Raw genomic sequence first — 25,663 nt, 5'->3', positions numbered from 1 at the left:
GATCTATGAACAGATGATTCCCCTCTCCAAAACACAGTCCGTGCCACTGATGTCTTCAAAGACCATTTCTGTTGTTTCTCTCTCCTTACTAGAGTCTCAAGTCAAATTCTTTTTCTGTCAGATAAAAATTAGTCTTGTAGATTTGAAAGTATGAAAAGTAGTTCCAAAGACCAATTACTCTTCTGATATAAAGGCTGAGAATGAGCAATCGTAATTTGTGTAGTAAATGGCTGTGGCACTCAGTTAAAATGCAGCTGCATACTTCCTGATTCTGTGTAAACAAACCCCAAAGTATTTGAAACCTGAAGCCTTGAATCTAGGACGTAAAAAATATCAATTACATAAATCTGAACCATTCAAAAAGAAGATATTGATTGTGTCCTTAGGGCTCTGGACTGAGAGCCAATCACTTCAGCATGCTGAAGATGAAATTACACAGCATTATCAAGGATACCAGCAAACATCACAATGAGGTTCTAAGACAACTTTCCTCTCAATCAATCTCCTTAGCTGGCCTTCAGATGTTGCTTTGGCTTTAAAGGAGTCAAGATACGTTTGAGATAAAGGGGTACGTATGATTCTAGATTCTTCCCCATTTCTTCTGGGTAGAAAAAAAAAAAGAAAAAATGATGGAGGGAACCAGTCTGTTAGATCGAAGGTGATCTAATATTAAGGCTGTGGCCACACTTGGCCAAAACTTCAGAATGGCAATACTAATGGCCAAATCGAAGAATACTAATAAGGCACTGAATTGAATATTCAGTGCCTCATTAGCATTAGCACATTCCAGCTGTGGAGCTTCGAAAGTGCTGCTTTCGAATGTGCACAGCTTGGCGTGGCTACACAGGGGTCCTTTTCAGAAGAACCCCGCACATTTCGAAATCCCCTTATTCCAGGAATAAGGGGATTTCGAAAAGGACCCTGAGTAGCTGCGCCGAGCCACAAGCGTGCTCATACAAATGAGGCACTGAATATTCTATTCAGCACCTCATTATTATTCTTCAATTTGGCCATTAACATGGCCATTTCCAAGTTTTGGCCAAGTGTGGCAACAGCCTAAGTCCTAAAAAACTGAAGATCTGGAAATCACTTTAGTCCAGCATTCCCTTCAGCTCCAAAGGTCAACACTTAGATTTATTACCAGAGGACATGCCACAAAACATGGTGCCTGGTCACATACTCTCCAAAGACTCTTCAGATCTGAAGATCTCATTCCTACAGATCTATCCTTTCCTTTTTCTAATGTGGATCACCTTCTCCACAGACAGCTATATTTCTTTCTCCTATTCAAAGAACCTGGTGGAGACTGGGTACCTCAGTATAAACTGATCCCAGTTGGACCAAAGAGGACAGAATCAAGGAAACCCTGGACCAGACAATCTTGAAGGACTATTGCAAAGACTCTACTTCTGCCAAGGGAATCAGAACCAAAGCAAGTTTCAAACATAGAAAGGATCTGCGGAGGATACAAAGACTTGCCATTCACAAAGTGACATAGCGAGTCTCCAGACAAGGAAGCAAGAAACCCATTAGCCCTTCACAGATATTTTATAGTCATACAACACACTTTTGAAACTTACTTTTCACAAATGAGCCACGGTTACCCAAAAAAAAAAAGCACCAATATAATAAGGGCAGACTAAACTGCATTATCTGCTTCAGTAAATCCATATCTACAAACCAAAGCTCCAGGGCAAGTAGTGAATTTAACAGGCTGATCTGCTAGTCTAAAATAAAAGTTAAAAAAAAAAAAAAAGTGGGACAACCTGCTGCTAGACAAGGCATCGGGACTATCATGGAATTGAGAGAAGGTGGAAACTATACATCCCATTTATTGCCTCAGATTTAAGATTCATGAGATGAACCTCAACTGCTCCTAACGAGCACTGACATTTTAGAGAGCTGTGGACTTAGTACGGGCAACCACATATCCCATAGAGAGAGACCCATAGAGACAAATTTCAAAAGAAGAATTCATTAATAATATTTTTAAAATAAACAGGCAACGAAACTTGTGATAATGACAAAATATATTGGGAAGACCATATGATAAGAAAATATTTATGATATTGATATTAGATATATTTTACATTAATAGATGTACACACAAGAACAAGAAAACCTTAATCTAGGACAAGGATAATCTAGCTAAACTACAACAAGTATATCCAGAGATTCATATTTCATGGCTCTGATTAATCAGAAAGCTTTATTTCATAGTTGGGAGCTCAAGAGAACCTTTTTTAAAAGTTATATAACACTTACTTTAATTACAATAATTGCAAGCTTCAAGATAAGAAAACAAAGACAGCAGTATATTATTTACGATACAGAAGCAACTGTTACTACAGACACTGTCCTCTATGACGAAAAACAGGATGACAAGGCATACTTTTAATAGCTCACAAAAGCAAAAGATTTAATGCTACAAAATGTTAAAATATTATGAGTTATTGAGTTGTAAATATTCTTCAGTTGCTCTGTCCAAACACTATTCCATGTACTCTAGATTATTTCACAGGATTAAAGGTGTTCATTTGTTTTCTTTTATACACTTATGAAATTATCAAAACTTCCATCATTAGCTACTAGGAGGAAAAAGTCACCCACCATGTAAAATAAGTATTTTTCATAACTGTAACTTTATGTCTAAGAAAATGTTTACAGGATGGTCAACCAAATTTTTAAAAACCTAAATGTGAGACACCTTCATTCTGTTCACAGAAATCAGGCTTTGCCTCAGTGGTCCTGCACTTCCAGGTGGTTAGGGTTGTCCCAGAGGCTCACTGTGACTCTCACTGTAGCCTCTCTCCCTCTTCTGAAAGCAAGGGCACAGCCTACCGAGCCACCTTCATCACAGGCCAGCATATGGGTTTAGTGTGAGAACCCCCTCTTAGTCGCAGTCTTCCTTCTCAGAGTGTCTCTATGGTTGTGTACGGAGGGTTGGGGGAACCCAGACCCAACTGTTGCTATGAGTAGCAGCCCAAGGACCCTAACAGCAGCAGGTAGTTTTTCCTCCACTACCAGAGCTATTGCCCTACCTTTGTCCACTTCCCCAAACAGTCCCTCCCAACACTTGGCTCCTGGTACCTGACCACTCATTCTCTCAATCCTTAGCATACCGTCTTATTCTTAGCTCCTAGTAAACCACCCTCCCCTGAAGGGGAGCTTTTTTAAACTAGTCCCAATAGATTCTTAATAGGCTACAGGTGTTCTGATTAGCACATCTCTCTCTTCATTGCTTCTAGCAAGTTCTTAATTCACTCCAGATTTCTAATGGTATCTGCCTGATTTAACTGGTTCTAGTACATTCCTGATTGCTCTGGAGCAGCCCCTGGTCACTCAGGAGACAGAAAACAATTCATCCAATGGCCAGATGTTTACCTTCCTACCAGACAACTGCAGCCAACTCATCTAGGTTTGTCACACCTGGAGTTCCAGGATGATGTGGCAACTGGAAAGGAATGGGCAGGTTACACTATCACACAGGAGAATTTAGCAGGACTGTCCAACTGGGAAAAAATCATTACTCGCCATTGTAACTGTTGTTTTTTGAGATGTGTTGCTCATATCTATTTGAGTTAGGTGTGTGTGTGTGTGTGTGCACGTGCGTGAACGGCCGTTGGAAAGTTTTACCTAGCAACTACCAGGCAGGTCAGCTGGGGAGCCCCCTTAAGTGGTGCCTGAGAAGACTATATATGACCCAACCAACATGGCACTCCTCAGTTCCTTCTTGCTGACCACTCCGACAGTGAGAGAGGAGTGTGGGTTTTCAATATATAAGAGCAACACATCTCGAAGAACAACATTTGAAATGGTGAGTAACTGTTTTTTCTTCAAGTGCTTGCTCATACCTATTTGAGTTAGAAGGGGGAGGTCAGATTCAACACATGGCTGACTCCAGGACAGCTGTCCAGAAGGCTGCATCTCATCTAGATTGCTGCACAATTGCATAGAGATACTTGAAGACATGCACAGAGGACCACGTAGCAGCATGACAGATCATCTGGAGAGAGACGTGCTAGGAAGGCAGATGAGGATGCCTACAGTTGCACAGTGTGTGCCATCACAGCCAGTGGGGAGACTTTTGTGAGATCATAAAATGCCCGTATACAGGACATCCAGGAGGATCTGATCCAGGAGGAGATATGCTCTGATGACACCAGTAGTCCCTACATATGCCCTGCAACGGCAACAAGGGAAAAGAGAATTGTGTGGTCTTACTAAGAGCTTAGTCCAGTCAATACAGAAGGCAAGCACCCACCTCACATGAAGGGGGTGCAGCTGTTGCTCCCGCTGGAGCTATAAGGTTTAGGGTAAAACATAGGAAGGAAAACGTCCTGACTAACATGGAACCCAGAGACCACCTTTGGTAGGAATGCTGGGTGGAGCAGAATTGGACCTTGTGCATCTGGAACAACGTGTATGGGGGCTCAAACATGAGGGCCCGAAGTTCAGACACTGTTCTGGCAGAGGTGATAGCCACCAGGAAGGCCATTTTCCAGGAGAGGTAGAAGGGACAGCTAGTGGTTCAAACGGAGGGCCCATAAGCACCAGCAGGACCAGGCAAAGATCCCAGGCCAGGACTGGTCAGTGAACTGGTGGTGAAGTTGGTCCATGACCTTAAGGAAGTGCCCCACCCTAAGTTGCATAAAAACGGAACATCTGCCTCCCCCAAGATGGAAGACACTGTTCTCATTCTCCTCACTGCTTTCCCTTGACTCATCAGACCCTCAAGATCACGCACACCAACCCAGATGTTGACCTCGCTTCTCCGGTGGCTCCTCTGGGAACAGCTCCACATTGGCCTTCCCACTTTCCTTCTGCCTCGTTCCATGGATCCCTGGTGTTGGACCTTCCAGGCCTGGAACAGGACTCTGGTGATGTCCAGTGGTCCCCAGCTCAGTACCCATACTGGGAGTCACAGGCATACCATGAATTAACAGGCACCATTTGGTAGCATAGTCAGATGCAATCTGGTCTCCAGTCTGATAATCGCCAAGAAGAGCTGGATTTGCCTCTAGATTGTTCCACAGTGGAGATGAAAAGTTTAGAGAAAGCTCTACAGAGCCTCGTTCTGTCAAAATTAAAGGCTAGTGCCCTGCGTACATCAATAGCACGCACTGTTGATTCAAAAGCATTTGCATGGGGCGTTAGGCAGAAAGTGGATAAGCAAAGAGGTTCATTGGTGTGGAAAGCTGAGTGGACTTTGAGAGAAATTTAAAGTGAGTTTGGAAATAACTTTCTCCCTAAAAATATAGTGTATGCTGATCAGCTACAAGTGCCACAATCTCCCCCACACATCGGGTGTGCCTACACAAGCCGGCTACTTGCAAGTAGCCGGCACAACGTCGAAATAGCACGCATCGCGCCTACACGTGCCATGTGCTATTTCGACGTTGAAATCGACGTTAGGCAGCGAGACGTCAAAATTGCTATTCCCATCCGAAGATGGGAATAGTGCCCTACTTCGATGTTCAACATCGAGGTAGGGCATGTGTAGACGATCTGCGTCCTGCTACTTTGAAATAGCAAGGTCCTGCATGGCAGCCATCAGCTGAGGGGTTGAGAGACGCTCTGTCCAGCCCCTGTGGGGCTCTATGGTTACCACGTGCAGCAGCCCTTAGCCCAGGGCTTCTGGCTGCTGCTGCTGCAGCTGGGGGTCCATGCTGCATGCACAGGGTCTGCAACCGGTTGTCAGCTCTGCGAATCTCGTGCTGTTTAGTGCAAGTGTGTCTGGGAGGGGCCCTTTAAGGGAGCGGCTTGGGGCTTTGCTGGCCCCTTATTTCGACGGGGAGCACTTGTGTGTGTGGATGCTCCGCATTTCCTTCTGGGGCAGCTCCTTTCAACATTCTCCACTGCTACTTCGACGTTGAACGTCAATGACTCCAGCCCTGGAGGATGTGTAGACAATACACGTTGAAGTAGCCTATTTCGATGTTCTTACATTGAAATAGGCTACTTCAACATAGTGTGCTAGTGTAGACGTAGCCCTAGTGGACCTGAATACCTTATGTGTGTAAGGTTTCATGCATCAAACATGTTAGGACCAAGTGTAAGTCCGAAGACTGAGAGAACAGCCAAATATTTACATATAGCACTTGTAGACCCTTAAGGAATCTCTTTGAAATGGGATGTGCAAAAGCAGAGGTGTCACCAGTCTTAAGGTGAAAAGCAGTGATTGTTCCCAGGTGGACCTTTATAGATCTGAGGAAGAGACTAGATAATTTAAGATGAAAGAGACAATCAAGTCAAGAGAGGTGCAGAAGCAAGAACAGTTTGTCTAACAGTATACCAGTGAAAAAATCTGAACATTACTATGAAGGTAAGTGGTGCATGTTGACAGCATTCTGCTGTGTACTCTTTGGCTCCTGAGAACAGGCCATTGAGGAACCACACTTTGAGGTGAAACATTGATAAACTGGGATGGTGTATTCGAGCCCCATGTTGTGATAACCAGTTCAGAGGGGGTAGGAGTGAAAGTGGGAAGGCAGACTGACATCCTGGTGATGAATGGGTGCACTATGGTTGTCTTGCCATGTAGGTGCTATTAATATGATCATTTGTAACTTTTGCAGCACTTTATGAAGCAGTGATATTAGAGGGAAGGCACACAGAAGGCTGTCACCCTATCTGATCAGGAACATGTTTCCTAGTGAATGATTTGTTAGACCCACTCTGGAACAGAACTTTGGGCACTTCTTGTTGGTTATGGTTGTAATAAGATCTATTTGTAGATAGCCTCATAAACAGTATGCTCTTGCAATGCTCAGTGTATTTTCCATTCATGCTCCAGGAGAAAACTTTCTGCTGAGCTTGTCCACAATGGTGTTTAATGCTTTGGGTAGGTAAAATGCCAAAATCTGAATGTTGCATTGAAGGCATCAATTCCAAACTCTCATGGCCTCTGTGCAGAACTTAATGGGATTGCACCCATCTGTGTCTATTTATATAAAACATACAAGCAATGTTGTCCATGAGGATGCTTTGGTTCTTGATGTGAGGGAGAAATTGAAGGTAGATGCATTGAACTCTCCATGCTCCAAGAGGTTTATGTGTAGTCAAGCTTCAGTAGGGGACCACAGGCCCTGCATGGCATGGTACACAATGTGTGCCTCCCAAACTGTGAGGGAAGCATCCAGCGTAATTATGACAGAGATGAAACGCTGTGCAAATGGGATCTGAAACACAGACTGTGTAGGAACATCCACCAAATGGGAATCTTTGACTTTAGTGGGTATTGATAAAAGTTTGTTGAGGCTGTGCATGTTTGGCTGTGTACAGCGGTCATTTAACCCTGGACACAGCACATTTAAGCCATGTATATTTTACCATGTAAGTACAAGTGGTCATATGCATGAAAATTTGAAGACAGTTCTGAGCACTGACATTCTCTGAGGTTGAGAATGGAGAGACTGTCTAGGAACAACTACAGCACAGAGGGATCTAGGGATTATAGTGGACCACAAGCTAAATATGAGTCAACAGTGTGATGCTGTTGCAAAAAAAGCAAACATGATTCTGGGATGCATTAACAGGTGTGTTGTGAACAAGACATGAGAAGTCATTCTTCTGCTCTACTCTGCGCTGGTTAGGCCTCAGCCGGAGTATTGTGTCCAGTTCTGGGCACCACACTTCAAAACAGATGTGGAGAAATTAGAGAGGGTCTAGAAAAGAGCGACAAGAATGATTAAAGGTCTAGAGAATGTGACCTAAGAAAAAAGGTTGAAAGAATTGGGCTTGTTTAGTTTAGAAAAGAGAAGATTGAGGGGCGACATGATAGCGGTTTTCAGGTAGCTAAAAGGGAGTCATAAGGAGGAAGGAGAAAACTTGTTGTTCTTCGCCTCGGAGGATAGAACAAGAGGCAATGGACTTAAACTGCAGCAAGGGAGGTTTAGGTTGGACATTACGAAAAAGTTCCTAACTGTCAGGGCGGTCAAACAGTGGAATAAATTGCCAAGGGAGGCTGTGGAATCTCCATCACTGGAGATATTTAAGAACAGGTTAGATAGATGTCTATCAGGGATGGTTTAGATAGTACTTGGTCCTGCCATTGGGGCAGGGGGCTGGACTCGATGGCCTCTCAAGGTCCCTTCCAGTCCTAGTGTTCTATGATTCTATGATACTCCCATTTGTAGACGTTACATTTCTTGGTGGAGTAAGTGATCATGAAAGGGGTACCTGAAGACAGAGTAAGGGGGTAAGTAGGCAGTTTGTCCTGGAAGGGAATGATGTAACCCACTCAAATAACCACCCCTCTGTTCAAAGTAATGGTCCACCAACAGTAGTAAAACGCAAGCAAACTGCAGCCAAAGGGTGGAATAGGTATCAACAGTACTGAAGTAAGTGGAAGGTGTTCAATGCTGATGGACCAAACCTTCAGGTTTGCTTGTTAGGTTGAAGAGGTGCCATTGATGGAAACAGGTATTGCTGAGACCTGGATCTCTGGTGTTGGTGTTGAGTATATGCTGGGTATTGTGGCCATTAGCATGGCTGATACCTGTATTGTTGTCTTCTAGGAGGCAGTGTAGCATATCCCTGGAATCCTTCATAGTTTGCAACACCTCGTTGGTCTTAGCAGCAGAAAGTGTCCCACAATTGCCTGGGAGGTATTCCACAGTGATCTGTGTCTCATAAGAGAAGGACAATGAACTGAGCCATGAAGCACAGTGTATAAAAACAGCAATCGTGCATTGTACTATTGGTGCCCTGTCAGCACATGGGGCAGGCACTGTTTATGCAAAGCTGGTGCAGACACTGCTTAGAAATCCCTGAGCAAAGGTGCTGGGGCACAACAACACTGGAGTAGAGCATCCACAGGGACATCTCTCAAGGAAGAGCTAAGGCGCATGGGTATGATTGGTGCCAAGCATCTGTGCTATAGAATTAGGCAAGTGAGAAGGCTGAGTCTGGCCTGGAGGACCACGCTGAGTCAGATGGGTCTGGCAGAGGCAAGACCATCTGTGCCATCACTAGAGCAGGACAGTTCATAAGGATAATGGATACATCTTTCAAGATTGCCAGTGTAGGAGGTTGGAGCACAGCAAGATGTGCTCATACACCAAAGATGGAAGTCTCAAAGCAGACAGAGAATCAGATCATGGAGGAGAGCCAGCGCATGACAGGAGGAGCTCACCCAGCAACCTAAGAGGGGACAAGCGCTCCAGTAAGTATGGGACTGGACAAAAAAGTCTGGATGGTCTAGTAGTGTTGATGGTGTCCCAAGCATCTGAGCTGAGGGCAGCAGCAGCACACCCCAAAGATGATTAGGCTTATGCTCTATACAAGTCTTCTTTGGAGCCTGGGCATCAATGATGATGCGTGAATTCCCACCCAATCTAGAATGGCTCAGGAAGGCATCACTGCATTTGGATGCAGTCTCCATTAGGAAGCCATCCTTATGCCCAAGCCCATGCTTCTCAGGTCCACTGTCGGGATTCAATGGGTATATCTGTATAGTGGGTGCTTGCGCAGGAAGGCACTCGCCACCGACAGGTGCTGCTCTGGCAGATTTACTGGTATCAGATCCAGGTGCACACATGGGCACTAGATTCCTCAACTTTGTATCTGCAGAGACAAAGTTCTTGCGCCGCTCAAGTTCTCTATGGGAATGAAAAACAGATGACACAACAGCTGATGCAGACTTTGCCAAGAAAGTAAAGACAGTGCTGGTACTTGTCACTCACATAGAAGGAGAGCAGACATGAATCACAGTTTTTAAAACCAGCTTGCTGGTGGATAGCCCCATTGGCTGAGGAAATGCCCCACAAATGTGAAAGTCCAAGGAAAGATCTAACTACATACAACTATGAATTAAAACTATTTACAGCAAAAGTGAAGAGTAGTTCTCTTAGCACACTAAAAGCATGGATGAACAGGCTCCAATCAATGTTCCCCATAAGATGCGCACCCAGGTGAGATTCAAATGCTAGATGGCTGGGTGAGGTTGCAATGCTTTGGAGGACAGGATTAAAATTCAAAATGATCTAGACAAACTGGAGAAATGGTCTGATAAAATTCTGTAAACATAAATGCAAAACACCCTACTTGGGAAGGAACAAACTCTTCCTCTCCCCACTATTAGGCCTCAACTGAAGTAGTATGTTCAGATCTGGGCATCACATTTCAGGAAAGATAGGGACAAAGCGGAGGCAGTCCAAAGAAGAGAAACCAAAAATGATTAAAGGTCTAGAAAGCATGACCTATGAAGGAAGACTGAAAATACTGGGTTTGTTTATTTGGGAGAAGAGAAAACAGAGGAGACAAGATAACAGCTTTCAAGTACCTAAAGGAGGAGGTAGAAAAATTACTCTCCTTAAGTGCAGATGACAGGAAAAGAAGCAAGGAGTTTAACTTGCAGCAAGGAAGGTTTGGTTGGACATTAGGAAAAATTCCTGACAGGAGAGTTAAGCACAGGAATAAATTGCCAAGGGAAGTTGCAGAATCTCTTTTATTGGAAATTCTTACGAGCAGGTTAGACATATGCCAGTCAAAGGTGGCCCTCAACCTTTCACATGCCCCTTGCAGCTCAATCGGCACAGAGTTGCGGCCCATGTGACATCTCAGGGTCATGCAGCTAGTAGTGGATGCGGCTCACGTAACACGTTGTGGACCAAATGTAGCAGCCTGTGAACCACTAGTCAAGATAACAATACTTAATTTTTCCTTCAGTGAAGCGGACTGGAGGACCTCTCAAGGTCCCTTTTCATTCTATGATCAGGGCATTCTTGCTGACTTGACAGTTGACTGTGGTCAAACAGGTAGTCAACCAACAATCAAAACAGGTTAACTAATTTTGCAGAAAGAATATGAATATGAATAAGAATATGAAGAAAGTTTGGGAGAGTTTGGTAGAAAGCAAGGAGAAAAATACATATTGGAGTATTTAACAACAGAAGTACTATCTTAGGGACTGAGGACACTGCAGTAGTACTTGTCACTGGAAAAAATGCATATTACCTGAACAATCACAGAGCAGGGAGAGAAAATAAAAGAGGTAAATTGTTTAATTTAAGGGTGGAGATTGTTTCGCTGTTTCTTTAGGCTAGCATTATTATTAACATGGCAACCAACTGCATAGTTAGTAGCAAAAAGTCAAAAATAAAACTTTTTTTTTTTTAAAATCTGGAATTTTCCCACCTATCACACTATTTTATGACAGTGTATTGTAGGAAAAATGTCACCAAACAAGGTCTTTTGGGTTTTGTTTTCTATTAAATGTATGAATTCTCTAAGGCTACTTATTTCCTGCAATTATTGAAAACATTCTCAGCTCTCAGACACTGAAGACCCTGAAATTGTGTTCAAAAGGGCATATAGAAAAATCTGCTTCCTGTTCTTATATAAAATGGTACCTGCCTAATATATTTCAGTGACATTGTGAAAATATAGACTATGCAAGAACAATCCAACGTTCCAGTACAGTAGCCAGATGCTCTGGGCAGTATAAAATACCGATACTGCACTTCTATTTGGCAATAGCAAAACACTGAGGTTAAAGGTAGAGAAGACTTGGTATATACCCATATATATACACCTTATTATATACTCTTATAATTTTACCTCAACTATTGTAGCTGCTCAGTCTATCCTTATTCATTACAACAATTACAGTTAAGGTTGACTATATTTCAGTTCTCAACAGTGTTCTTTGATTGACTGTAACGTTGTCAAATTTCAATTTTTGATGCTAAAATTTAATAAGGCCTGAACTGTGCCTGACAGTGAATGAATATTTTTATATATAATTTTAAGCTTCAGCAAAATACTGAGCATTATTTAAGACCACAAATACTAAAACAACACATCTGCCACATCAGGAATAGTTGCACTTAAAAAAAAAATCTGATGCCTCATTCAAGTGATGTAAAAAGCTGAGACCCATCCAGGAGATAACTCTTATGTCACATCCACGCTTCTGGTGGCTGAGTGAAAGCCTATCTTGATCTACAGTCATAATTATTTAAAAACTATATTCTGTGTATTTTCACTGATTTAATGACTGGATATTTTCAACTATTTCCATAATTCTAATTCTACAAAGATTTCAATGGTGAGAGAGACTGTCTTCTGCTCCCTTATCACGGATGCTGGACCTCAATTTTTAAAGGACACCATACAGACCTAAATAAACTGTTAACCCTTTTAGTTTAACACATCAAAATAGCAGTCAGGTAGCACTTTGAAGGCTAACAAAATCTAACACATCCTTCACGTTCATGTTTTGCTTCTATGTGGTGTTTAACTACACACACCTTCAAGGCCTTATGTGAGCATAAAATTACATAAACATAAAATCCTGATATTAACCCATTTAATGGGTGTGATGTCAGGCAAACTGTGGCCAGTTTACATTGCCTTATGACTGACTTATGAAAGCAAGCAGGAGTATCTACTTTGAGGACAGTGACATGAAGTAGCATTTAATCTTTGCTCATCCTGTGCCTCAGCAATCACTTCTATTGCACATTTAAAAATAAAACATCTGGTAATGGTCTGAATCTTGACACTATTTAAATATATAAATATTCATGTGTATAAATGAAATCTGTTTCTGAGTAATACTTTGTGATATTGTCTTATATGACAGACTTCCAAAGCTTTGCTTTTATAATTATTGTCAATTTTTCCATTTTTCAACGGCAGCAAGGATTTTTTTTCTGGGGGTGGGGGGGGAGAAAGAGGAGGGAGACCACAGAATGCCACCTAAAATCTTCCTTCCAGAGACACAAGCTAACAGGTTAACACAGGCATTCACAAAGCTGGGCCACGACACAGGCTCAGGTAGTCCATCACAGGCAAAGCTGCAGGTATGTGGATGAGCATTGGCCTCCCCAAACTGTATACTCTGGAAAGTCCAGAGGAGCCCAGTGCCCTTGGAAGGTGGCAGAAAAGAAAGCAGAGCTGCAGTGTCACAGGCAAGGAGAAACAGTCTTTCCTGAGAGGAAGCAACTACCAAGGTACCTAGAAGAGGCTTAGGTGGTTCACAGCTGTTCCCGCTCTAAACTACCACACCCCACGATCCATGACTCTCAGGCCTCCTGGATTATCAGCACCAGCTTTCCTCCCCCTACCTGAGATTAGGGGAAGGTGGTATGTGATCTGGATTGTCAAGGTATCAGCTCAGTTCAGTCCAAGCCTCTGCCCAACACTAGCAATCCCTGAGCCCCTCATCCCTGAACAAGGGGTGCTTGTGAGGCATGCCAGGGTGCTAGGTACCTGGGGCAGGATTGCCAGGTGACCAGCTCAAGGCACACAGCAGGCTGCCAAAACAGAGTGTGTCAGTAGCAGCTAGCTGTGACCCCTGCCTGCCTCTTTGTCCATTCTTTGACCCTGGTTCCTGCTGAAATAAGGGGCTGCACACACCCTGCAGGACCTGTTTCCCTAATAGATACGTGTTAGTAGTGTGCTGCAATGTTTACCGTAGCTGTGCAAGTTGGCCTCCGAGTATTCACATGAGCTGCCGCAGGTATTAGATGATCACAACTCCCGTAAGCCATGAATGGCAATCCGTGGCCAATGGGAGTGATGGCATGCAGCACAGAGTCATCATTTCCCACCACTTTCAACAAGAGCTACAATTGTCGGATACTCACAGAGATACATATAAATGTAGAGGTGGATGACTGTAAGGCAATAACCCTGGTGGACTGGATCTGTGCTGCAGGCTGTTATTTGCTAGTTATCCCTGCCCTAACCTGTTGGCTGCTTGCTCACACAACCAGACAATTAACCCTGCTGCCCCTTTTCCCTTCCCAGCCCACTTCCACTTTCCATCTATACCTAGCCCAGTGTCCCAATCCACAAGTCCCATGCTCAGCACTACTCCCCAAGCTCAGCTCCTCCCATCTTTTCCCAGCTTGCCTCAGCCCCACCTGCCTGGCTCAGGTTCCCCCTGCTCACTCATGCTGGAAGCTTTCACTCTTGGCTCTGCCACTGCTCGACACCAAGCAGCATCAGCAGGGAGAGACTCATGTGGTACAGGTCTAGGCACCCTGGGAGGGAGAGGCTGGTCAGAACTGAAGCCTTTGCCTGACGAGCTGAGAAGCAAGTAGGTAGAGGGTAGGGGGTGTGGAGAAGCCTGCTGGCTAATCTTAGGGAAAGGGCCAGAGTAGAGTCTGTGCCACAACCAGCGAAGGGAAGCCCAAACCCTTTAGTACATCCCTGTGGCTATGGTGCCCTGAGCATGTGCATGGTCTGCCCAGTCCTAAGGCCAACAGTAGAAACCCTGAGTTGCTACCCAACCCAAAAATAAGTTGGTATAAGTGACTCATTTTAACATTAGTTATTTAAATAAACTACTGCTGAAACACTCATCACTAATCAGTAGCAACATTTGGCACATACTGTATAGCATTTCACACCTTCAAATTGCTGTACAACATTAATCAATCACCAGGACAATTCCATGATCAACACATCCAACTTCATATATGTCTACGGCTTTGTCTCTACTACACAGCTTTGAGCGACATCACTGTGTCACTAAAAGTCAGACAGGGTAAACAGTTAGTCAGCACTTTCGTCAACAGAAAGCTTTCACCCCAATGAATGGTGTATTCTCATGCCCACAAAGAATTGTTAACACTAGCACTTGTTGCCACAAAGCTCTTTTATTTGGGGGGGCATGGGGAAGAAATAGCGGAGAGGGAAGATTAAGCACCTGTGAATGACAAAAGCTTTGTCACTCAATTGCCAGAGTAGATAATTGGTCTACACTCCCAACTTTTGTCAGCATAACCATACTACTTAGGAAGATGGAAAATCTCCTGTCAACATAGCTCAGAGAGATGAAATATCTATGCCATATTTGCTCAGACTATACCTGCATAATAACGTCAACTTAAGTTACATCAACACATAGCAACTGCTGTAATTAAATTGCTGTTGCATGCCCACTATGCTCCTTGTGTCGGTGGAGCACATCCACTGTAGCAGTTCTTGCATGGACTCAAAAAGTAATGCACTATGGATAGTTATACCATTGTGCAACTGATTCCACAGTGCTTCAGGAAGGGTATGCAATGCAAACATGGGGACAAGCACAGCATCCCATGAAGGTTTCTCAATCCTATCATTCCAGGGCATCCTACTAGATTGGCAACTGCTTTTCAACTGCCCTGTTACCTGCAACCTAGACATCTCAAGCACAGATCCTGCACTGCTGTTCAGTATTGTGCTATGTCTTATGAACCAAAGTCCTAAAACTAGTTCAAAACGATACTATTTGGCTGATGGATGCTTTGAAGAAGAAAATTAACATTAGGCCACAGTAATGTGTGTTGGTGTTTTGTGCTAAGCCTGGCACTGCTTGTTTGGACATTGCTATAAACCTTTGTAATTACTGCTGTGTGCACACAAAAAGCACTTAGTAATATGACCAGATTGGCTCTGTTAAACACTAATATAAGAAGCCCACAGAAAGGAGAAGGAGTATGTGTCTAAGAAAGAGACAGACAGTATATGCACTTGGGGACACTGAGGCTGTAACTACACTACCCCCCCCTTTTGGAAGAGGCATGTAATGCAGCCAATCGAAAATGCAAATGATGCCCCTATCTAAATATCTTGTGCTTCATTTGAGTACTCCCGCAGGATCTCAATTCCAAAAGGGGCTGCTTTCGAAACGCAAACAGCCATGTAGACAGGGTTCCTTCAAAAGGAAACCCTGCTTTTGAAAACACCTTTCTTCCCTCCACCTCCCTCCCTGGCTCTGCATAGCTCAACAATCTCTTCTCCAGCCCATCCCAGCAGCAGTCCACTCTGCCTGCCTGATGCTGCAGTCCTAGTTCCAGGAAAAGCAGAATTCTGCATTAATGTTTTGATTATGTGATTCCCTCTGAATTCTCTAACAGCCTTTTTTCCCCCCACAGATCCACTCCCTCCCCTGTACTCTAAGCAGGAGTGTATTTGCTGCCAGAATCCAGCATGCTCAGCTGGCCAGGAGCTTTGTGAGGTCTCCATGCTGAGAAATTTCAGAATTTCTTGGGGGTTTGAAAGAGGAGAGGCTCATGCCTTTGTAGCTAGATGCACAGCAGCAAAGTTCAAAACTACGAGCAGAGTAGTCACAGTGGGCACTGTGAGATAGCTTCTTGGAGACCAATTAAATGATGTAAGGAATACTGTGTGCCTGGTGCTGCACTGTTCCATGTCACGAAAAGTTCTATGATTCTCATTGAGGAGACAGGAGAGATTTTTGAAAGGGGGAGTACTGCAGCACATACACCTTCACTGTTTTGCTGACAAACTGTATAATGTAGACAAGGCCTCAGTGCTACAGAGTCACCGCTGCACCACTGAGGGTAGAAATGCACTCACACACACACACACCCCTTATGTCTCAAGAGATGGTGGCTAGCAGCAGCAGTGAAGATCTATGGGCAGCATTTGAGTCTGCACAGCCTTATTTGCCTTCAGGACTTCATCTGTAATTCTGTCGTTTCCTGGTGCTTTTCCACTGGAAAGAGCATCAAGAGCTTAAGAAAGTTCCTCCTCCGCAGGCTCTGCATCTAGCTCTGAACCTGGGATGAGGTTGTCAAGTTCAGGTTCTATTGTACGCTTGTGGGAATAAAGACTTGAGTTGTGTTCCACCCATCCAGACATCTGCAGCTTTTAGTCTGTGATGTCCATTTTGATGCTTCAGTGGTGCGAGTTTGCTCATGTTTGGTCTAAGCGCTTTCTTCAATCCATCATACATGGTCTCAGGTCGCCCAAACCAAATGCCTTTTGAATATTAAAGCAAAGATCAGCCCAATACTTGTTTGCACACGGCCTGGATTCTCTCTGAAGAACAGCTCTTGCGTGTTGAAGTTGATCTCTTCTGCTTTGAGATGGGTTCTTTATGTTATTCAGACGTGCTTTGTCTTTTTGTTTACGAAGAGGCCTAAGAATGTCAGCATTTTCATCGATCAAGTCTTTGTTAGAGAATTTACATGTTCCAAAGGCAGATTTGGCACATTCATATATTGCATCTCTCAGCATGGATCATGTTTCATCAAACAGTTTGTTGGTCAGGTTTGCATTCCATTTTGCAAGTGAAATCATCCGCAGAGACACAGCATTTCAGCACACCTCTGGTATTGAGGGTATTGATTTTTGGCTTATTGCATTCCTTTGTCATGCAGAGTTTCTTTCGGATGATTTTCACCCTGCTGATGATCAAGGAGTGATCAGCGTCACAATCTGCACTGTGATACATGCATGTAATTTTGTTGGCATTGAGATGTTTCCTGGGTAGCAGTACAAGGTCAAGTTGATGCCAGTGACCAGATCTGAGGTGGCGCCATCAAACCTTGTGACACTCTTTTAACTTAAAAAAAGTATTAGTAATGCAGAGCTGATTCTGGAGCTTAATTCGAGAAGTCTTTGACCATTTTCCTTCGTTTTCCCAATACTGAGAAGATCGTGGCAGATGGGCCAGGACTGATGGTCACGTCCAACTCTTACACTGAAGTCGTCAAGGATGTACAGTTGTTGGCCAGTTCGAAAGGATTCGATAACTTTCTGAAGATTATAATAAAAGCGGTCCTTGTCTTTGGCGCACATCACCAAGATGGGTACATGAGCACTGATGATGGTGACATATCCTGACTTGGTGCAGAGATTCAGGGACATAATACGTTCTGATTAAGCTGTGGGCGTAATGATAGATTTCAGCAGATTGTTCCGAACAACAAATCCAACTCTGTAGAGACAGTGTTCCTCTGAACTCAAGACCTTCTAGAAGAAAATATAGTTGGTTTTTTTCACTGACCCAGCATGTGCCAGCCTGGTTTCCTGGACACTAGCTATGTCAGTGTTCTGTTTGCATAGCTGTTGATCTATTACCACTGTTTTGCATATTGAGTCAGTGTTTATAAGGTCATGGGCAGATTCAAGTCCCAAACACATGGTCCGCACATTCCAGCTATCAAGCCACAGGCAACTTGATTTATTATTTTGTTTTTTGGTGAGTATGTCGTTTACATCTACCTTTTGATGTCTGGTATATCCCCATGCACCCAATGAGGAAGGCAGATGTGGCGGGTCAGCGCCTTACTGACCGGGGCTGCCCAGTTTCAGGCATGTGGCAGTGCCCAGTGGAGCATGACGACTCCTCCCACCGATGAGAGTGACCCATGGGATCCTCCTTTTCACCAGCTGAGGAGGGCTTATAAACCATAATTGCCACTTCCTGTGCTGTTTCCGTGCTATCAGCAAGGATGGAGTGTCCTCTCCATTTGGCACCCTCTTACACACTGCATTGTCTGGAGCGTGTGCTCTTGTTTCGAGCAAGTGTGTTGCCCAAGCAGCACTGTCCCTCTCGGTTGTCCCAGTTGAATCCAAAGGAAAGACAGAAGTCAGTATGTTTGGAACTGAGATGACTGCAAGGAGATGGCAGAAAGCAGCTTCGACAAATCCTCCTCGCTAACCACCTTAGGGTCTCCACTCTGTATTTTCTGTGGGTTTACTCCCATAGCCTTTGGATCTCCTGAACCTACCCTCAAGGCAGTGGGGAATTTTCTGAAAGGGCTGTCTTCCCTGGGGTAACGTAAGGAGTCAGGCTCCCTTGGATGCTGGTGACCAAATCATGGTTCATATGCCATTCGGATTAACCAAAATAATCCAGGGACACAAGTATCCCAGACTCTCATCTCATGCAGAAAGAGGAGGCAGAAGCCACTCAGTCTGCCCACCCACTGTCATGACTGCGGGTCCACACCACCCACCCATTGCCCACGGGCTGATGGCAGTGGTGCAGCCCAGAGGATTCCCCACCTCCTCCACCAGAGCTGCCGGTACCTCCAGCTGCACACAGCAAAGCAGCTTGAGGCACCCGCAGCCATGCAGTCAGGTGCCTCCAGCCATGCTCCACAGCTCCCCGCATACCCTCCAGCCCAGCCACTCCCCCATACCCTCCAGAAAGTTAAGGACTAACTGCTGGCGCAGCCTGGAGGAGCTGCTACCTCTTCCCGCGGTACATCCAATGCACACAGCAAAGCGGCTCCCACTGTGTGGCAGGGCAACCACAGCCGCATACTGCGAAGCGACTCTGGCCGCACAGCGGGGCACCCCCAGCCATGCAGTCAGTTGCCTCTAGCCAGACTCCGCAGCTGCCCCCGCACCTGCCAACCTGGTCTGGCAGCACTCGCCCTGGCCCACAGATTCCTCCCAACACCCCGGTCAGGCAGCTCCAGCCAACGCTCCGCAGCTCCCCCTGCACTCTCCGGCCCGACCCGCAGCTCCCCCTGTACCCTCTGGCCCTACCCAGCCTGCTCTCCACACCAGCCCTGGCCCAGTCCCTGAACCTCCCCTGCAAAGTTAAGGACTTATCACTGATGCAGCCCAGAGGAGCCGCCACCTCCTCCACTGGAGCTGCCGGTACCTCCAGCTATGCATAGTAAAGCAGCTCCCGCCGCGTGACAGAGCGGCCACGGATGTGTGCTATGAAGTGGGTCCAGCCACACGGCAGGATGCCTGCAGCAATGTGGTCAGGAGCCTTCAACCATAATCTGCAGCTCCCCTGCATCCTCCAGTCCTGCCCGGCTTGCTCCCAACACCCCCCCAGTCCGCAGCTCCCCATGCACCCTCCGGCGTGGACTAGCCCGTTCCAACCCCTGGCCTGCAGCTCCCCCCATACTCTCCAGCCTGGCCTGGTCCACTCCCAACACCCCCCGGGCCCATAGCTCCCCCTGCACCCTCCGGCCCGGCCCAGCCTGCTCCTCCCCCTGCACCCTCCAGCCCAGCTCACTCCCAACATCCCCCAGCCTGCAGCTCCTCCCACACTCTTCAGCCTGGCCCAAACCAGCCGTCTTAGTCCCCGAACACCTTGGCCCACCACACCCACACCCCCAGATACAGCTGGCGCAGCCCGGAGGAATGAGCCACCACCTTCTCTACCAGAGCAACATGATAAAATGTATACAACAGTATTTAAAGCAAGAGTACTCTACCAGATGTTACAAAAGCCTATGCTATCTACAAACTAGGTTTCAGGTAACTTCAGGAAGTCCGGAACTGCAAGAAATTCTATATATATATTGGTTGTCTTGGCTCAATCATCTTCTGCTGAATGCAGGACATGGTTCATTGAGACTTACTGATAATGGAAGATCTGGAGTTGAGTTTGCTTGGCCTTTCAGGGTCAACACAACAATACACATAAAAACAAGAAATGGCTTTCCCCATAACATGTCAACTAATAAGGGCACACGCACATCCAACCCTGACAACAGAGCATGGAAACACACACTACAGGAACCATTCTAGCCAGGGCAAAGATAGAGCAACCCCCCTAGTTGACCCATGATCAAGGGAAACATAAAAGGTGGCTCTCAGCTACCTTTTGTTGTCTTATTGATTAAAATTCAAGTAAATGAGTGGAGACACGTTAAGTTTTGGAGGATACAAATAGCTGACTCATCTTTTAAATTAAGGGTCTTAGATTTACAACAATTAAAACTTCAGTTTCATTTGCAATTTTATCAGAATGTTTTTTGTAATTGGTTTGGCTTTGTTATTCAGGCAGACAAAATATTATATGAACCGTGGTTTTAGGACATTTTAAATCTTATTTCTTGAAGCTTTAATTCCTTTACAATTATTGTTCTGAGAAATCTAAGCAATATAATACTTTGTATCAAAGTTTTAGATCTAATGCTGGATTGGAAAGGTCTATATGGAAAATATTACCGTCCCAAAGTTACGTTCTCATGTCATCAGAAAATGAACACTCACTGTAAGCAATCAGCAAATACGAATCAGTAACGCAGGTAGATTCGGTAAATACAACAACATAGGAAAAGAAAAGGAATATGGGAAAATAGCTTGTAAAAAAGAAATTTGTTTGAATCCCCATTTGACATTTAAACTACTGAAAGTAAAAAAGGATTATGTAAATATGAGACCTTCTTTATCAGATTTCAGCAAGAGATGCATGTATTTACCTAAAGACAGAATCTAGCCCTGGCTTTTTGTTAACTTTTGAACATGTTGAAACTACTTTTTAGCCCTATTATCACACAAATAATACTGCATTATATGACTGTTTACACATCAGAATGATTAACTTACTGCTGAAAAGTCTTCAGCCATTGGCAATACTAGAGTCAGTACTGGAAACTCAGTCTAATCTGACAGTGAGAGGTTAAATAAACCTGAACATAACAGTTTTACTTGAAAATCAAGCAGGTTCACCATGTAAGCTAGTAAAAAGACAAACTTCAAAAACCACTACACTATTTTTAAAGAGTCAGTTTTCAGGGTATCAGCATACACTTCAAGGCCATTAGCATTCAACTAGTTAATCATTTTTCCACTTTGCACAATTAATATTAGAATTTTTTTCAACCTACATTGCATACAGAATAATCAAGCCCACACTTCTAGATCCAAAGCATTACAATAGGCCTCTTGAAGGGCTATTGCCATTAACCTCGGTGGTAGATTTCACAATCCAGAAAAAGAAGGGAGGAGGAGAAGGGAGAGAGCCAGAGGGCTTTTCATTACAACTTCAACACTTTTCAACTATCCAAAGCTACATTCATTTTTGTTTTGGGACCACATCTAATAAATATTACTAGTTTGCATTTTCCCAGGATGCCATAAGAACTAAGTTACATAAAGGCAAAGCAAGCAGAAATGGATTGGCATCTTCATAATATATCAGATGAGCGGTTACATGTTAAATCAAATTTAGAAAAATAAACTAACCTTCATGCTACACTTTGCTTGCTGATGTGTAATAATAAAATAGTAATACCTAGCTCTCATATAACAATGTCTAAAAATGCACCTTTGAAAAAGTCAGTAACTGTAGTAAAATAACTTTATTTTGATCTGTGGTCTTAACTGTATTATATAAATATGTGATGTAGAATGAGTCAAGACTGCTGTATGAAATAAATATCCCATATGCCATACAAAGACCCTTTGAAATACCAATAGTAGATAATCAAATTAATAGTACAGCTTGGTTTAGTTTTACAGACAACATACATTTAATTATGCCTCTGGGTGCGCAGAAGCAAAGGTTCACAGAACCTTTCTCTCTTCTTCTCAGTACTCCTAGGAAGGGAACAGATACAATGCATCTCCCACAGCTGGGAAGTACGAAGAAGAAGAGTAGTGGTACTGCTACATTTAGCAGCCACAGCGTGGGGAGATGCTAGATGTTGCAAGGATTAAGCAGCTCTGCTGGGAAAGTGCTACACTCCTTGAACAAGTGTAGCAAGAGGTGCCCTTCCCAGTGTTCCCCACCAGGGCTAGAGGTATTATGAGTTTAATAGGCATGATACCCTCCAGGCAATGCCCTTCTCACCTCTCTTCAATGCTGCTCAAGTTCTAACTGCTATAAACCAGAACCTTTTTCACACCTAATAATTACAGGAGAGTTTGATTTACGTTTTAAAAATTAAACGGCAGTTTGAGTTGAAACCTATCCTTGTCATCAGTTTTTGTGGGTAAAATCCACTTCCTCATATGAAACCTCATGACCTAATAAATTTGTTAGTCTCTAAGGTTCCAAAGGACTGCCTGTTATTTGTAAAGCTACAAACTAACACAGCGACCCCTCTGAGACTAGCTATCTTGGTGTGTTCTAAATCAGGGGTCTGCATCCAAAATAGCGACAAGAGCCTTTTTTTAAATTCAGTTACAAAATCAATATTTCAAGAGCTGCAATGCATGTGAATACAAATCAGTCTCTTAATAAATAATATCCAACCATATTTTTGTAACCCCATTTCAAAAACAGCGTTCACACACATTGATTTGTACAAATTAAAAAGTTTAAGTTACTTTTACCCCCTATCCCTAGGCTTAACCCCTCTCAGCCTCAAATCAGCCTCCACCCCATCCCTATGCTTAACTCCTCTCCACCTCAAACCCACACCCCCACATCCCCAGGCTTAACCCATCTCAGCCCCAACCCAGGATTAACCAGCCTCAGCTAACGAGTTCTTCCGTCTGCGCGCTTGTGCTTCTCCTCTCCACAGCCCCCCTTCTCAGTGAGGCTGCACAGCTCTGGGAGAGGCAGAATTGGCCACTGCCCGCCCCCACTGTTCATCATCATCCTTCTCCCGCCCCCAGCGGGGCTGCACAACTCCAGCAGGGGCAGACTTGGCCACTCCTCCCCCCAGCTCTCCTGCTCATATCCCCCACCTGCAGTGCAGGTGAGTCCCTGCCCTGCCATGCTGAAATAATGGAACCAAATTTAATTAGTTTAATGGCTGGATCCCGCCTGCCCACCATTAAGCCAGTTCTGTTCAGTTCCATTATTTCAGTCACAGCAGGGCAGGAGCCACAACTGCAGCACCTGAAACCACAAATGACTCCTTAAAGAGCCACATGCAGCTCCAGAGCTGCCAGTTGCCAACCCCTGTTCTAAATGGACTAAACTGATCAGCAGCTATTTTGAAAAACTATAAACTGCAGTGGAAAATAAAGAAAATAAGGTGATGAAATTACTATTGACTTCAGCTAATAGCAAGACAAATAATAATTGTTTTCACCTTACAAATAATTTTATCGTCCATATTTATTCTGCGAGTTTGTTTTTAAGTTTCCACCCAATACATAATTAGGATGTGCTAATACTCTCAGTCCTAATGTTATACCATCCATAACACCTCCAGTCAAAAAGCCTAAAAAGCAACTGCTTCCTGTAGACATCAAAGTGCTTTCTAACGGATTTTTTACTAGTTTTCCAAAATCAAAACCTTCTCTGGCATAATGTATTTTTAACCAATAAAAGTTAATTTAAAGAGACAAATATGTATGAATAAAGTTATCTGCAGAATTACCAGGTAAGGTAAAAGGGTAAATGTTTTATGGAATTATTCATCCAAAATACAGCTAAAGATTGAAAACTTAAAAAGAAAACGAGTCACCATACGCTCATCCATGGTGAAAAGGGACTTTACAAAATTTCATTCTGAGGACCTAAACCAATCAAATTTAATCTCTTTGTTATTAAAACCATAGTTTCTAAATACTTTAAACATATTTAATAAAAAAAGTTTATATACCTCAATTTTTCCTTATTTCACGCCTTTGAATAAATATTCAAATCAAAGTCTGCTCATACAAACTAATTTTAAAGATTAAATCTAAAAAAAGAAGAAATTAGGAGTACAGGGTTTGCACCTATAAAATGTGACTTTTATGATCCCTAGGAATGAAAGCAGGTTTGCACTTTTATGCAACTATCTGTTTTGTTCAACAACATTCCAACAGCAAAATGACCTTACACAATTGTAAATTTGGTATCATGAGCCAAAAATTTTCAAGCATTCACTTACCAATACAGAATCAACCTTCTTTCCTAAACTATCTAAAATCAAAGTGTAAGAAGAATAAGTCAACTGTGATACAAATTAGAGGATAATCATGCTCCTTATATTAAAAATATATATAGACATTTAAACATTCCCATGTGACATGCCATTCTGCCACCACAGTGGGTTTAACAGTACCTCTGAAAATTAGCTCCCAAAAAGCAATCTTACTAACCTCAAACTCAATTTCTCCAATGATAAAGGGAAAAACAAAAAATAAGAAATATGTAATTACCACACCTAATGTGACTGGTTACCAATATGTTTTTTTAAGTTGCCCTTATTATAGGGGAAAAAAAAAATCCTTCTTATTTTCATTAAAGATTACAGCAACAACATGCAACCAACACTTCCCAAAAAGATTCTCTACGGTCACATCCAAGATGTCTATGTTAGAGGAAAGGGAAAGGAAAGTGTACTCACACAAGTGTACCCAAAGAGGCGGCTTCCCCTTTAGGTTCTACAAAACCTCTAGCTTAGCATCTTTATTATTTACTCTTGATGTTCTACATTTCTGAAGCAAATCTTCTCCATGTCTTTTAGCAATAACCAAATGAAATACTTGCAAAATGCTACTATTAAGCAGATGTACCAAAAATTAGCAACAACAAATCCACTTACTTTTTTCTCCTTCTCATGATGTTTATCCTGAGAGTGAGAGGAAGAATCACTTAAACTTTGATCATATGACCTATTAGATCCCCGTTTGCTCTTTTTCTACAAAGAGAAGATATATTTATGTATGTAAAAATGGAACCATTTGAATAACTGAGTCTGATAAAAATAGCTTATTGCTGGACAAAAAATATATACTTTTAACTGAGAGCCTGACAAAAATGGACATTAACAGTGCTGTTTGAAGTGTTAATCCCAAAGATGCCAGAAGTAAACTACCCTTAGATTGACATCTGAAGCCCATCAATTTGCAAATAAACTTTTCACAAAAGAGAAAATACACCATCTTTTAACAATGTCCAGTTATGCTCAGATATATATTCATCTTCCGGTAACTTAAAAAAAAGAGAAAAAAGATTGTACGAAAGTGGAAGTATGGTACCATGGTGCTGCCATTACTATCAACCTGAACAAGACACAGGGAAAAATACATACTTAAGGCCATCTCAGGTACGCTATGAAAAGACAGGGGGGTCTGGATTCTTGATTTATCATCCAGATACATACCCAGTCTAGAGTAAGTTCTCAGTCATGAAAGAGAAGTTAAAAACAATTTTCAAAATGATACAAATATGCCAAGTTAATACACTAATTTACTGGTGACATATATGTTTTGCTTTGTTTTGGGATCTTATAACACTCAGAAGCCCAAGTTAAGGACCAGGACTTCACTA

General features: G+C 43.3%; 1 protein-coding gene across 4 annotated transcripts in view; it reads right to left on the bottom strand.

Annotated features, from left to right (window-relative positions):
• Nucleotides 1-25,663, bottom strand: part of MLLT10 (MLLT10 histone lysine methyltransferase DOT1L cofactor) — a 284,997-nt gene that overhangs the window by 144,306 nt on the left and 115,028 nt on the right. For all 4 annotated transcript variants that reach the window (XM_074984859.1, XM_074984857.1, XM_074984860.1 and 1 more), the window contains exon 8: nucleotides 24,936-25,031. In XM_074984859.1, the coding sequence (XP_074840960.1) occupies nucleotides 24,936-25,031 (96 nt within the window). The remainder of the gene's footprint in view (nucleotides 1-24,935; nucleotides 25,032-25,663) is intronic.

Source organism: Carettochelys insculpta, chromosome 2 (assembly GCF_033958435.1).
Source record: "Carettochelys insculpta isolate YL-2023 chromosome 2, ASM3395843v1, whole genome shotgun sequence".
Lineage (NCBI taxonomy): Eukaryota > Metazoa > Chordata > Testudines > Carettochelyidae > Carettochelys > Carettochelys insculpta.
The sequence above is the reverse complement of the archived record's forward strand: the minus strand, read 5'-3'. Positions and strand labels throughout refer to the sequence as shown.